The 11,580-nt window shown below is 40.2% G+C and overlaps 1 protein-coding gene across 1 annotated transcript in view; it reads right to left on the bottom strand.

Annotated features, from left to right (window-relative positions):
• Nucleotides 1–833: 833 nt before the first annotated feature.
• myo15ab (myosin XVAb) overlaps nucleotides 834–11,580 on the bottom strand; it is a 51,072-nt gene continuing 40,325 nt past the window's right edge. The window contains exons 59-74 of the mRNA XM_078268327.1: nucleotides 9,484–9,689; nucleotides 9,275–9,393; nucleotides 8,649–8,718; nucleotides 8,471–8,543; nucleotides 8,146–8,219; nucleotides 7,931–8,013; nucleotides 7,683–7,813; nucleotides 7,492–7,586; nucleotides 6,464–6,541; nucleotides 6,086–6,182; nucleotides 4,980–5,140; nucleotides 4,689–4,822; nucleotides 3,422–3,555; nucleotides 1,777–1,910; nucleotides 1,039–1,179; nucleotides 834–935 (exon numbers count right to left, since the gene is read on the bottom strand). Coding sequence (XP_078124453.1) covers nucleotides 834–935; nucleotides 1,039–1,179; nucleotides 1,777–1,910; nucleotides 3,422–3,555; nucleotides 4,689–4,822; nucleotides 4,980–5,140; nucleotides 6,086–6,182; nucleotides 6,464–6,541; nucleotides 7,492–7,586; nucleotides 7,683–7,813; nucleotides 7,931–8,013; nucleotides 8,146–8,219; nucleotides 8,471–8,543; nucleotides 8,649–8,718; nucleotides 9,275–9,393; nucleotides 9,484–9,689 — 1,832 coding nt within the window. The remainder of the gene's footprint in view (nucleotides 936–1,038; nucleotides 1,180–1,776; nucleotides 1,911–3,421; nucleotides 3,556–4,688; nucleotides 4,823–4,979; nucleotides 5,141–6,085; nucleotides 6,183–6,463; nucleotides 6,542–7,491; nucleotides 7,587–7,682; nucleotides 7,814–7,930; nucleotides 8,014–8,145; nucleotides 8,220–8,470; nucleotides 8,544–8,648; nucleotides 8,719–9,274; nucleotides 9,394–9,483; nucleotides 9,690–11,580) is intronic.

Consider the following 11,580-nt stretch of genomic DNA (forward strand, 5'->3'; position numbering starts at 1 on the left):
ACAACTTAAACAATTAATACCTAATCGGATTGATGGAAAAACGTGCAGATTCATTTCCTTTTGACTAACTAATGGTTAAATCCATCGTTTATACTAACTTTTTCACAGTTTTTTTTTCAATAAAGAAAAAATTACTTGCAGCCCTGCCTGAGACTGTTCATTAATTTAACTATTTTAGGGGCTTTGTTAATTCTTATTATAGTGTTGACTGTTTATACCTATCAAAACCTTCAGTTGATCTATTTTATACTGATACCTCTTTATACCAAGTATTTGTTGTTTAATAATTTGAATCACACGCAGAAGTGTTCATATCTCTCCTTAAAATTGCTTATTTTATTTTGATAAAATATTCTTTACAAAACAAGAAAGTTGATGCATTAATATTGGTTGAATACAACAATTGTTTCACTATCAAGTTTCACAGTAAACAGTATCAATAAAAAAATTTAAAAAACACGTTAAATATCAGTTATAAAACTTTGTAATGACAAGGCACAGGCCTGTGACGTTCCTCCGTTTCTGCACATTTTAAAACATCTTTTGTGTTTGATCAATTAAAACTAAGGTAGTAAGTGCAATTATAAAGGCGTCAACCTGAAAGAAACATTAACTTATATTGACTTTTCACTGCCTTCAGGATGCACTTTGTTTCAGGTAATGTAGTATAATCATCAAGTTAAAGGAGACTGACTTCAGGGTACACTTATGCATTCACATCACATATTAAAACACCTGAAGGCAAGAAGAGGTAGGCTATTTATAAGGGTTTCGTCTACATGTATGTGTGTGTTCATACAAGTGTGTGCGTTACAATGAGGCATGAGCATAAGTTATAACATGGTGATTTCACTGGGTGGCAGGGTGAGTCTCCTCTCCCGCACAGACATCATGTTTTCTATCTGCATGGCGATGACTCGACACAACTCCAGGCCCTGTGGACAAACACCGCCAGCATGAGCACAGTAACACAGCAACTCTTTTCTGAAAATGACCATGTGTGGCCTCTGAATGTCCTCGTCTATGTTTGCGTAATACCTGCTCCAGCTGCAGCTGAATGACCCGCTGCGTGTTCAAGTCCCCCAGGGTGACGTCTACATACGGGTAACTCGTTCCAGCAGTGGGCCTCTGGGTGCGGCTGGACTGCACCTCCACCAGGGGGACCACTACCATCAGCTCCTGCACCACAGAGACCAAATATTATAACACACAACTGTCTGTCACATAACACACAAGCGTCCACAGGGTTTTTCCTGCATAGAGGAATTATTGCCCCCCCCAAAGGAAAATCCCCAGCACCAAAATGACAAGAATTCAGAAGAAAATTAGCAATTCAAATCCTCTTTTAATAATGTGTTTGAGAGCAATTTACCAAACAACTGTTGAACCAGCAGAACATAAACCCGAATATGAGTGCTAATCTCAGTTTTATCTCCATAGTCAGGCTGTACCTCTCCCGGTGATTTATTTAAGTATTAATATTATTATTTTTTTAACCAGCTTTGTAAATTGGAGTTATATTTACTCAAGCACAATATACATTATTGTTTATCAAATTGTCAGAAATAACAGGAAAATGCTAGATTTCTGTCAGATAAGGTAACACAGACTACGGCACGTGGATTCCCCCCAAAAAGGCCCACTATAAGCCAGGAAGAACCCTGGTCTACTGCAACTGTGTAGTCATGTCAGACTCTACTTCTGGGGTCATGTGTCAGTCACGATGAACTGAGTCATATGAGTGCTTGGCGATCGTGAATGTGTGCGGTTCCTTACGTGTGTATTTTTGTGCAGGAAGTGGAGGCCATGTTGATTGACAGCAACAATACAGGGGGCGTAAAAGGTGGTGGAGCTGCTGCTGTGGATGTAGAAGAACGAGGAGCCGAACATGGGGAATGCACTGATCAGCCCTGCACGCACAAAGACACAGAATATAACAATAGTGAGTGCAGATAGCTTTTATTCATCACATCAGTTGGACAAAAAAAAAGAAGAGATTTTACACTTCAAGTTCAGTTTATTGAGAAAAAAATTGTTCTCTGGCTCTGGAGGAGCTTTGTCAAGTCTGAACAGAATTACCCTGATGTCATCAAGGTTATTACTGTTTGAGCTGCATGGGAAATATAGGATTTAAGTGTTTTTGAGGTTGAACCCATACCGGAGTCAAGAAATCTTGGCCTCTGCTGCTTCGAGTTAGAACGTTTGTTTAATCTGTATCTTAACATTATGTTTCAGCAAAACTACATCCAATGCCGATATCGTTTTTTTCTCCATCAGCCTTAGCCGATGACCGATACGTGCTGCTGATTTTCTTGAGCCCATATTTGGAGCCGATACTGCTTTTGCTCCCTCAATTTACATCATAAAAATGTAAACCCTGCCACACTGGATTCTTTTTTGGAATCTGCTCTGCCATTTCTTTAAAAATAATAAACAAAAACACAGATCAGTGTCACTTCTGCAATCATCTTACATTCATATCACCCAAATTATGTCTGCAATGTGCATCGTATGGATGGGTACACTGCATATGGTTAACTGTGCAAGGGTAAAAGGCTTTCATCAACATCTACAACACAGCCTTGATGATGCATTGCTTGCTGACATATTATAAGACAGATATAATCAGGTCATCACAAAATGTCCTTTGTCAACACATTTAAATAATTTAAGAAAACAATAAACCTGAAAAGTAACCATTGAAATAAAGTGCTTGATTTGTAATTTAAGCCTGCCATGGTGCCACCAGCAATCTGCTAGTGGGGGAGGGGCAGTGCATGGTCTGCATTGGCGAACGCAGCAGCCACGTATCAGCCGATGCGATACACGTAAAAACGCAAATATCGGCCTGATATATCGGCTGGGCGATAAAATCGGTCTATCACTACCCCGGAGTACCTTTTTAAGACACAAATACTTCCTGTATTATGACAGTATACTTAAAAAAGTGCAAATGTACATGTTACAGCATTTCTTCTTCACATCTAAATGCAGATTACTTTTGCTGTTAATGTGCGGATTAATTTATTAATCGATCGCGCTCAACAGTTCATTCTTGACCTTGGAAACAACACTCAACTAAGATCCACATAGTCGCTTGTTCTGGAGCTTTTGACAGTATCACATTCACAAAATGGTTTATCGGTGTTTTTTGCCCCCAACGGCACTAGGATTAGGCACTGGTTATGGTTAAGGTTATGGTTAAGGTTAGGGTTAGGGTTAAGGTTAGGTGCCTTGGAGGCAGGGGTCGCAGCGCTGCTTGGAAGGATTGTTGTGGGCAAAAAAACACCATCGAGCCACAAAATGACACATACAGTGAGAGGAATCCAGTCATAGAAAGTATTGTAAAAAAAACTGACTGGTTCAGCCAAAATCACAGTTTTTACCTGTGGTGCCTCTTAATGTGAACAGGGGGTCTTACCCAGAAACTGTGCTCTGGCCTGGTGTGGGTTCAGGGTCTGCACTTGCTGCATGTGCTGCGTCACCATGGTAACCCACTGCTGGGGTGGCTGCTTTTTGAACAGAGGTGGGGCGATGTACTCTGATAATTCATGTCTGGAAGAGAGAAGAAGATAAACAGGAGTCTGCTTCACTCAGTGATTTCTCAACATTTCTCAGGATGATTTTACTCAGTGAGCGGTTTCTGTTCTGCTGTCAGCTCTGTGTGAGGGCGGAGAGACACAGCGATAACAACAGGTAGAGGACGAAAAGGACAAGTTTTTACAGTCACGCACTTTAAACACAAAAACTACTGACTGCACTGCATTCTCTCTTTAACGAGGAGTTTCTTCCTGTACGGTTGTTGGAAAATGTAGAAAAACATCCATTGCAGCTTCAGTGCAGCTGTAATGCAACAATCTATGTGATGTCATGATGTCGGCATTACACATAAATAACAAAATATACAACATTTATATACAACACACACCCATAAATCTAATGTGCATCTCCAGTAAATGTGCTGAAACAGAGGCTCTGTTTAAGGGGGATTTTTCTAAAATAACTGACCTGCAGGTAAAATTGATTTTTGTGGAGAAATGTATGCTAATTTCCCTTTTATTTTTTGCTCATGTGTTAAATGTTAAAATCCAATTGAATTGGTGTTAAAAGGGAAACAGGGAAGGTCAAATAAAGCCTAAAATAATGGATAAAAAGTATGAATATTTACTTAGAAAATGTTTAAAAGGAACTACTGAACTACTGGAGCAAATTAAAAGCACAGCGATAGTGTTGACTGTATTAAAACAAGATGGGCTAAATGGCTGTGCTGTGGAAATTGAAACCTGGGAATGGAATGGGTGAAATGGGTGAATGTTTGGATATGTGTGTATATTTACAAGTATGCATTTTTCCATTTACTGCATTGTTTGTATGCATGAAACTTTTCTTATTCTTTCGTATTTATGTATATTCTCACTGTGCTTTTCTGTATTGAGGACAGACATTTTTCTTTCTCTATTATTTTTCCACTACTCTTGTTACAACAACAATTATTCTCTTTTTATGATTAGTGTTTGTTCTGCTACACCCTTATCTGTAAAGAATGTGATGAATTTGGGGTCATGAACCCAGCAATGAATGGATGACAATAAAGTATAACAAATATTTTGTGATTATCTGAAAGACTATTTTAACCCTTGATCACTGAAACTAGGGGCTGTATTGTCAAACACAGTTTGTTCTCTCACATGCTGGGGATGAAGACGATGTCTTTGGCTCTGTGCTGTAAAGCTGCCAGTTTGGAGATCTGGTGGAACTGTTGATCGCTCACTTTTCCATGTGGAAGAACATTTAGCAGGCCTTTACGGTAATCTGGCAGGATCTGAACACACACACACACACACACACACACACACACACACACACACACACACACACACACACACACACACACACACACACACACACACACAGTTACATACACAGGCACATAAGTAGGTAACATATACTGTATGCGTGTGAAACTCCACCTGTTGTACCTGGTTATAGTGCATGGCAACACAGAGCTCATTATCAAACTTGAGCGGTTGAGTCCAGACAACTCGTCTGAACCAGAAGCTGTAGTTGGTATCGACTAACTCAGCCTCGGTCGCAACATCCAGGATGTACTCGTGTTTGTTCAGAGGACGCACGTTCTGACCTGGACACACACACGTACACATGTCATTTATTTCACAGAGATATGCATTTTCATCTAAAGGTTAACTTAAATTATGCAGTTAAGGGATTAGTTGTTATGAAGGATTTGTTTGAATCAGTATCTGACAAAATACTAGTTAAAATCCAATACAAACTACTGACATAAATACCCTGAAAAAAGTAATGTTAATGTTTGTGTAGCCACATGTTGCGTGAGCTGCAGTGCTTTTGAATAGCACACGAGCGACAGCAGCTGCCAGCTGTTTTCATGTGGAGATATTTAATGAAAAGGAGGGAAAAAAAAAACAAAAACAACAGAATGCAAAGAGTCCCGTGTGAGTGATTCAAGGGACACAATCAGCAAATTGGAGTTTTCAGCACTAAAACCTAACAAGACTGAAGCAGCAGGAACATTGTACAAAGGAAGATGTCAAAGTTGTACAAAAAACCATAACAAATGCGTCTTCTTCATTTTATCAGAAACATTTAAAAGCACGTGAAAGTTCCTTTTGAAACTGTTAGAAAGAGTTATACTATGTCATGTTATGAACTACGTATTTCTTCACTAATGGGATTAAGTGTATGACAATTTGTGCATCATGTTTATTTATATAGACACACAGCATGCAATGAAGGGCACATTGACATCTTAGTAGATAATGAGGAAAAATGTGTACTGGATAGCTATTGGCAGAGAGTCTGTGTTGGGATATCAGTATCGGAAATGAAAAGGTGATATCGAGCCATCATGTTATTTTGCCATGACGGCCCTTTCAGGAGTCGTGAGCGACTTTCTCCCACAGCTAGAAACCAGAGAACAGTCTGATATGTGATCTGTTAGTGGATCTGCTTCACTGACAGTGACGAGAAGATTGACATTGTGCGCTAATAATAACGTTTCATGTGTGTTTGTGTGTGAGAGAGAAGCAGACGTCTGTGTGTTCACCTCTGTTGGTGACTAAAAATATGGCATATTCTTCTATGGCCTCCAGTTTGTGTAAACCCATCTCATAACACAGCTCCTCAATCACCTCCAGGGCAACCTGAAAAACACGACAATATCAACACACACAACTAAATCCCAGCCGTCTCCTCATAGACACCAGTGACATTGACATTACTCGATTTCATTGTTTTTATTGTATGGCTGTTATTATTATTTCTCATGTTCTTTGTATTTTATGCCTCCTGTGAATTGTGTATTTGAGGTATTTTATTTATTCTTCTTAACAGCACTTTGGTCCACTGTAGTGGTTTTAAAGTGCTCTACAAATAAAGTTTGATGATGATGACCAGTGGTGCTTAACAGTGGCTGCACACTTACAGAGCACGTTTTGATTTTCACGTGACGTTCAATGCCTCCAGGAAAGAGAAACAGCTGACGTTTTGAACTACGTCCCGCCTGAGGAAGTACAAACATACACTTATATAGTATATACTATACATACACTGGACATATTGGACTATGGCTGATTCTTTCAGGACCTTAACACACATAAACCTACACATGAAGCAGTGGAGGGTAACTATATGTAAATACAGCAATTATGTACTGTGCAACTTTGAGATATTTGTGCTTTACCTTAAGATTTTACATGCAAAATCTAGCATCCGTTTATAGAATATGATTTCATGTTATGGATTAAACTACACACAAATATGTAAAAGAGTTAAAGGATAAGGATTTTGGTATTTTATAGTTTTCTTATTGTTAACAAATCCTGTGCAAAGAATAAAACCAACAATGTGTTTGTCTTTTATCACATTTTGACTTCCTATCCCTGTCAGTGATACTCAGCCTAAAGCCGATTGGTTCCTAAATAAATCTTTAAAAACAACTTAAAATGTGCATTTATTGGGGGGTAATTTTAGGCTACAGTGTCCATGTTCATTAAATGAAGGAAAATGTCACCCAGTGCAAAAGTCTTGCTCCTTAATGTGTCTTTAATAGTGTTTGGACAACAATGGAGCTCTAAGACACAAAGGAAGGAGCTCTGGATACACTGACAGTGCTTGTTGGTTTTGGTGTTTTCATGAGATTGGTTGACAATAAGAAAAAAAATAGAATATCATCACACTTGTCCTTCAAAATTAGTTCCAATTCGAATGGCTACCACATCAATTTGCTGCTTATATCATACTATAACATAACATAGATGTGAATGTGGCTATTCTGCCTAATAAGTGCCTTTACTTTTAGCTGCTTATACTGCTGCTACTGTTTTACTTAAATCAAGGCATGACTTTTATGTGTTACGGAGAATCTTTACACTGTGGGTATCACTAGTTTTATTAATGAGAGGATCTGAATACATCTTCCACCACTGCAGATAAATAAACAGAGGCACTGACCATCACAGCCTTCAGCTCCATGCTGTTGGGTGAAACAATGCGGCCGCCGTACTGGAACGTCTTCTTCAGGTTCTGCTCGCATGCTTTAGCGATGCCTAACATGTTGAAAGAAAAAATTACATGCTGCTGGCGTTGGTTATGTGTACAGCAGATTTACACTTAATGACTGTGTGTTTGTGTGTGTTCTTTACCCTGATACTGTTCCCCAGCGCTGCGAGAAGCCTGCAGCAGGCTCTTCAGCAGGAAGGGCTTGAGGACTTCAGAGCAGCGATGGAAAGCAGTGAGGATGTACAGCAGCCTCCAACCTCGTTGGCAGCTATCACTGTACAACACAAGAGTGCACAGATACTCTCAGGATTACAGGCTTGGGGAAGAAAGAGGAGCATAGTGTGGGTTGGTTTTTGGTGTGTACGTGGTTTATGTGGGGAAGCAGACTTACGGTTTGGAGCTGGTGTTAGTCGTAAGCTGTTTGAGGAGTTGGCAGTAGGCCTCATCCCTCATCAAGGTGAACTCTCCTATGAGCTGAGGAGAGGACACACGCAGGCACACACACACACACACACACACACACACACACACACACACACACACACATATTAGCAAACTGTCAAAGACAAAATAATAGCCTAAGAAAAAATAAACTTGTGTATTTACCTTGAGGAAAGTGCTGACCACTTCATGCTCTGTGGATCCCTTTGACGGAGAGTCACCCATGAAACGCATCACCGCTACACAAATTACACGCACGCACGCACGCACACACATGCGCACACACACACGCACACACACACACACACACACACACACACACACACACACGTCAAGTATTGAATAGCAGATTTTGTAGAGGAATCAAGCGCTTGATTACTTAAAATCTGATACAATAACGTCTCAGTTGGATGAATCGGTGTAATAGGAGTAATGAAATAAGATAATGTAATTAGAGGAGAGATGAGAGAAGGAGAAGGTGAGAACTTACACAGGAAGAGATCAGCTGCCACTCTGTTCATGACTGGGTCCGTAAACTCTATCAGAGACTCAGTCAGAGGAGTCTGCAATGGAGAAAAGTAATATAAACAACTCAATACACTTAAAAACCACCAAGAGAAGATAGACGTTTTATACCATGCTTTAAGTTATAGCAAGAGTAAAGCCACCTTGGAGAACTTGATCATTTCAGTGGGCTCTCTGGAGTCTCTGTTCTTGCTTTTGCTCCTCAGGGAATCTCTATGAGCACAAAGCAGTCACAAAGTGCAGCCGTTAGATTTAAACACAATTTGGAAGAAGTATTCAGAAAATTTACTTCAGAAAAAGTAGCAATGGTGCAAAAGATAAAAGTCCTGTTTAGAAATTGAATTTGATAAAAGTATTAGCAACAAAATGTATTTAAATATACTCATTACACTTTGGTTTCAGTCAGTGTTTTAGTATTTATTTACTTGATATCCTGTTCTATAACAATCCATCATATTTCATGTAATTCATGTAATATTTCAACTAATGATGTGTTTTGTATGTAAATTTCAATAAGTAACTAGTAACTGTATCTGTAAATTGAATGTAGTGGAACTATAACTACAATATCTCATTCAAAAATGTAGTGAGGTAGAAGTATAAAGGAACATAAAATAGTAATACTTGAGAAGAAAAAGTAACTCAAAATTGTACTTAAGAACAGTACCTGAGTAAATGTACTAAGGTACTTTTCATTACTGGATTTGTTTGTTTTTCCGTGTGTTTAAGAGGATTTCAGGGTGTGTGCACTTCTCTTTCTTTGTCTCACCCCTTCATGTTGTTTCCCTGTCTGAAGTACTTCTTGGCGAACTCCAACATGTCATATTTACTGTCTTGCAGGGCCCTCTCATCCAGATCGCCATCAGCAAAGCCGTCAAGGGAAACCCTCTGAAAAGATTGACAGTGAAAAACAATCTGACACTCAGATCAGTTGAGAGACAGAAAAAACACAGCATGTGAGTGAGTGTGCCTGTGTACCTCAATTGTTTGATCTATTTCATGTGCAGCCATGGTGGACGCCACAGCAACAGCGATGGCTGATGATACAGCGAACTGTCCCGCTCCTCCTCGAGGCTCGGCCTTGCGGTCCAGTGGCAGCGACAGGAAGTCAGGAGGAGCCACGGGATGGACGCAGTCAGCCGGGAATGCACCGGAGCGGCCAAACAAAGCACCAAACTTCCAACCTGACACACACACACGCACACGCACACGCACACACACACGCACACGCACACACACACACACACACACACACACACACACACACACACACACACACACACACACACACACACACAGCAGAGCAGAGGGATTGCAACACCCAATCATTTAAAAGCACACACCTGAGTGCTTTGGGCATCTAAACAACTCGCCTCTCTGCTGTAAGTCCTGATCACTATCTGCCTTTCCTCCAACAGCAGGTCAGCTTTTCATTTACACAAGTCAGATCCGTATCTGCATCTTTTCTCTCTCATTTTCAACAGTTAAGTCTCCCCCGCGGCTACGCTGATAACCTGGCACAAAATACAGCCTTTGCAGTCTAATTATAGATACTATACACATGGGTACTCCTAACATTGTGTTGACGTAGAGTAATTCCCTGCAGGGTTACTCTAACCTTAGCCATAACTACTACATGCCTAGTCTATATCCACAACGTTCCACTTCCGGGATTGCTCCATTGCCGCTGTAAAATCCACCTGATTTCACTCTTTTCGGACAGATGTCCGTTACCTTCTGCTTCCTTTGTGTTATAATTTTAAACTCTGCTTGATTTATGAGGACTATGGTTAACTGCTCTTCAGATTTCTGCATGGTAAATTGAGACAGCTAGCTAGACTATCTGTCCAGTCTGAGTTTTCTGTTGCATGACTAAAACAACCTTAGAAAGTACACGTTCCACCAAAACAAGTTCCTTCCCGAGGCTATTTTGAGAGGCACCGTGGCTCCGCTCGGCGCTTAGCACCGCCCAAGACGATTGTGGTTGGTTTGAAGAAATGCCAACAAACGAGAGCACATTTTTCTCCCATCCCGGAATGCTGTGTGGACTAGCCAGACCCTCCTCTGCAGCGCCGTGGAAGAAGGTCCGGCAATGCGAGACTACTACATGCCTAACCCTAAACCTTGTCCTAACCTTCACCTAATCATTTATGAACCCTAAATTATTACTACTGTAAAAGGTGCCATAATCAATAATCTTATATTGACAATGCATGAAATTACTATGTGTAAGGTGAAAGGAGTCTCTCGTAGTGATGAACCCATAGAGAATTAGCACCTGACGCTTCAGTTCCCCTCAGCTCTACGAAGCTTTCAGCTCATTGTTTTGGTTTTCCCAGTTTTCTGTTTTCACCGCTCTCATCGACTTCAATACAAGCAGCAGCAACTGTTTACCATGATAAAGCTCTGATCAACTCACTGGACTTTACCTGCTTAGCACCAACAGCAGTCAGATGAAGTTAGCAACTAGCTAGTGAACATAGTGGCAGTTAACAGATATTTTTAGGAGTTGGTGGAGACCAAAACAGAGCTAAAAAGGAGAGTGAACATTTCCCCTACATTCTTCAGGTTGCCAGAAACACGACTCAAAGTGAATGAAATGTTGCCCCATATCTGCTGGATGTTAAATATGCAACTGTTTGCTAACACGGTAGCCACATTAACTTTATAAGGTCATAATATGTCAGCGCTGTATTTAAAACTTGTTCTGCTGCACCAAAGGGGGGACCAGTTTTTTGTCTCCACAATGTGACCTAAGTACTCAGGGGATTGTATCGTGTAGGATGGATTCAGAAAACCTGACTATCATGTGCTATGTGAACCGTTCTTTTTAAGGGACGTTAAAAAACTAATGCTTTACAGTAAATTACAAAAATGTGTGTGAAAGCACACACTGAGTTTTTCCCATCCAGTATTTGTTAAGCAATGGAATGACGTGACTTCTCCTCAGCTGTGATTTTATTTCATCTTTTGTGTCCTCAAGAAATGAATCAATGAATCAATATTTTTCAAATTGCATCGCCATCTTCTATCTGAAAACTAATTTTCTGATACAATGTTGCATTTAAAGAGTGC

This window comes from Sander vitreus, chromosome 2, assembly GCF_031162955.1.
Source record: "Sander vitreus isolate 19-12246 chromosome 2, sanVit1, whole genome shotgun sequence".
Taxonomy (NCBI): domain Eukaryota; kingdom Metazoa; phylum Chordata; class Actinopteri; order Perciformes; family Percidae; genus Sander; species Sander vitreus.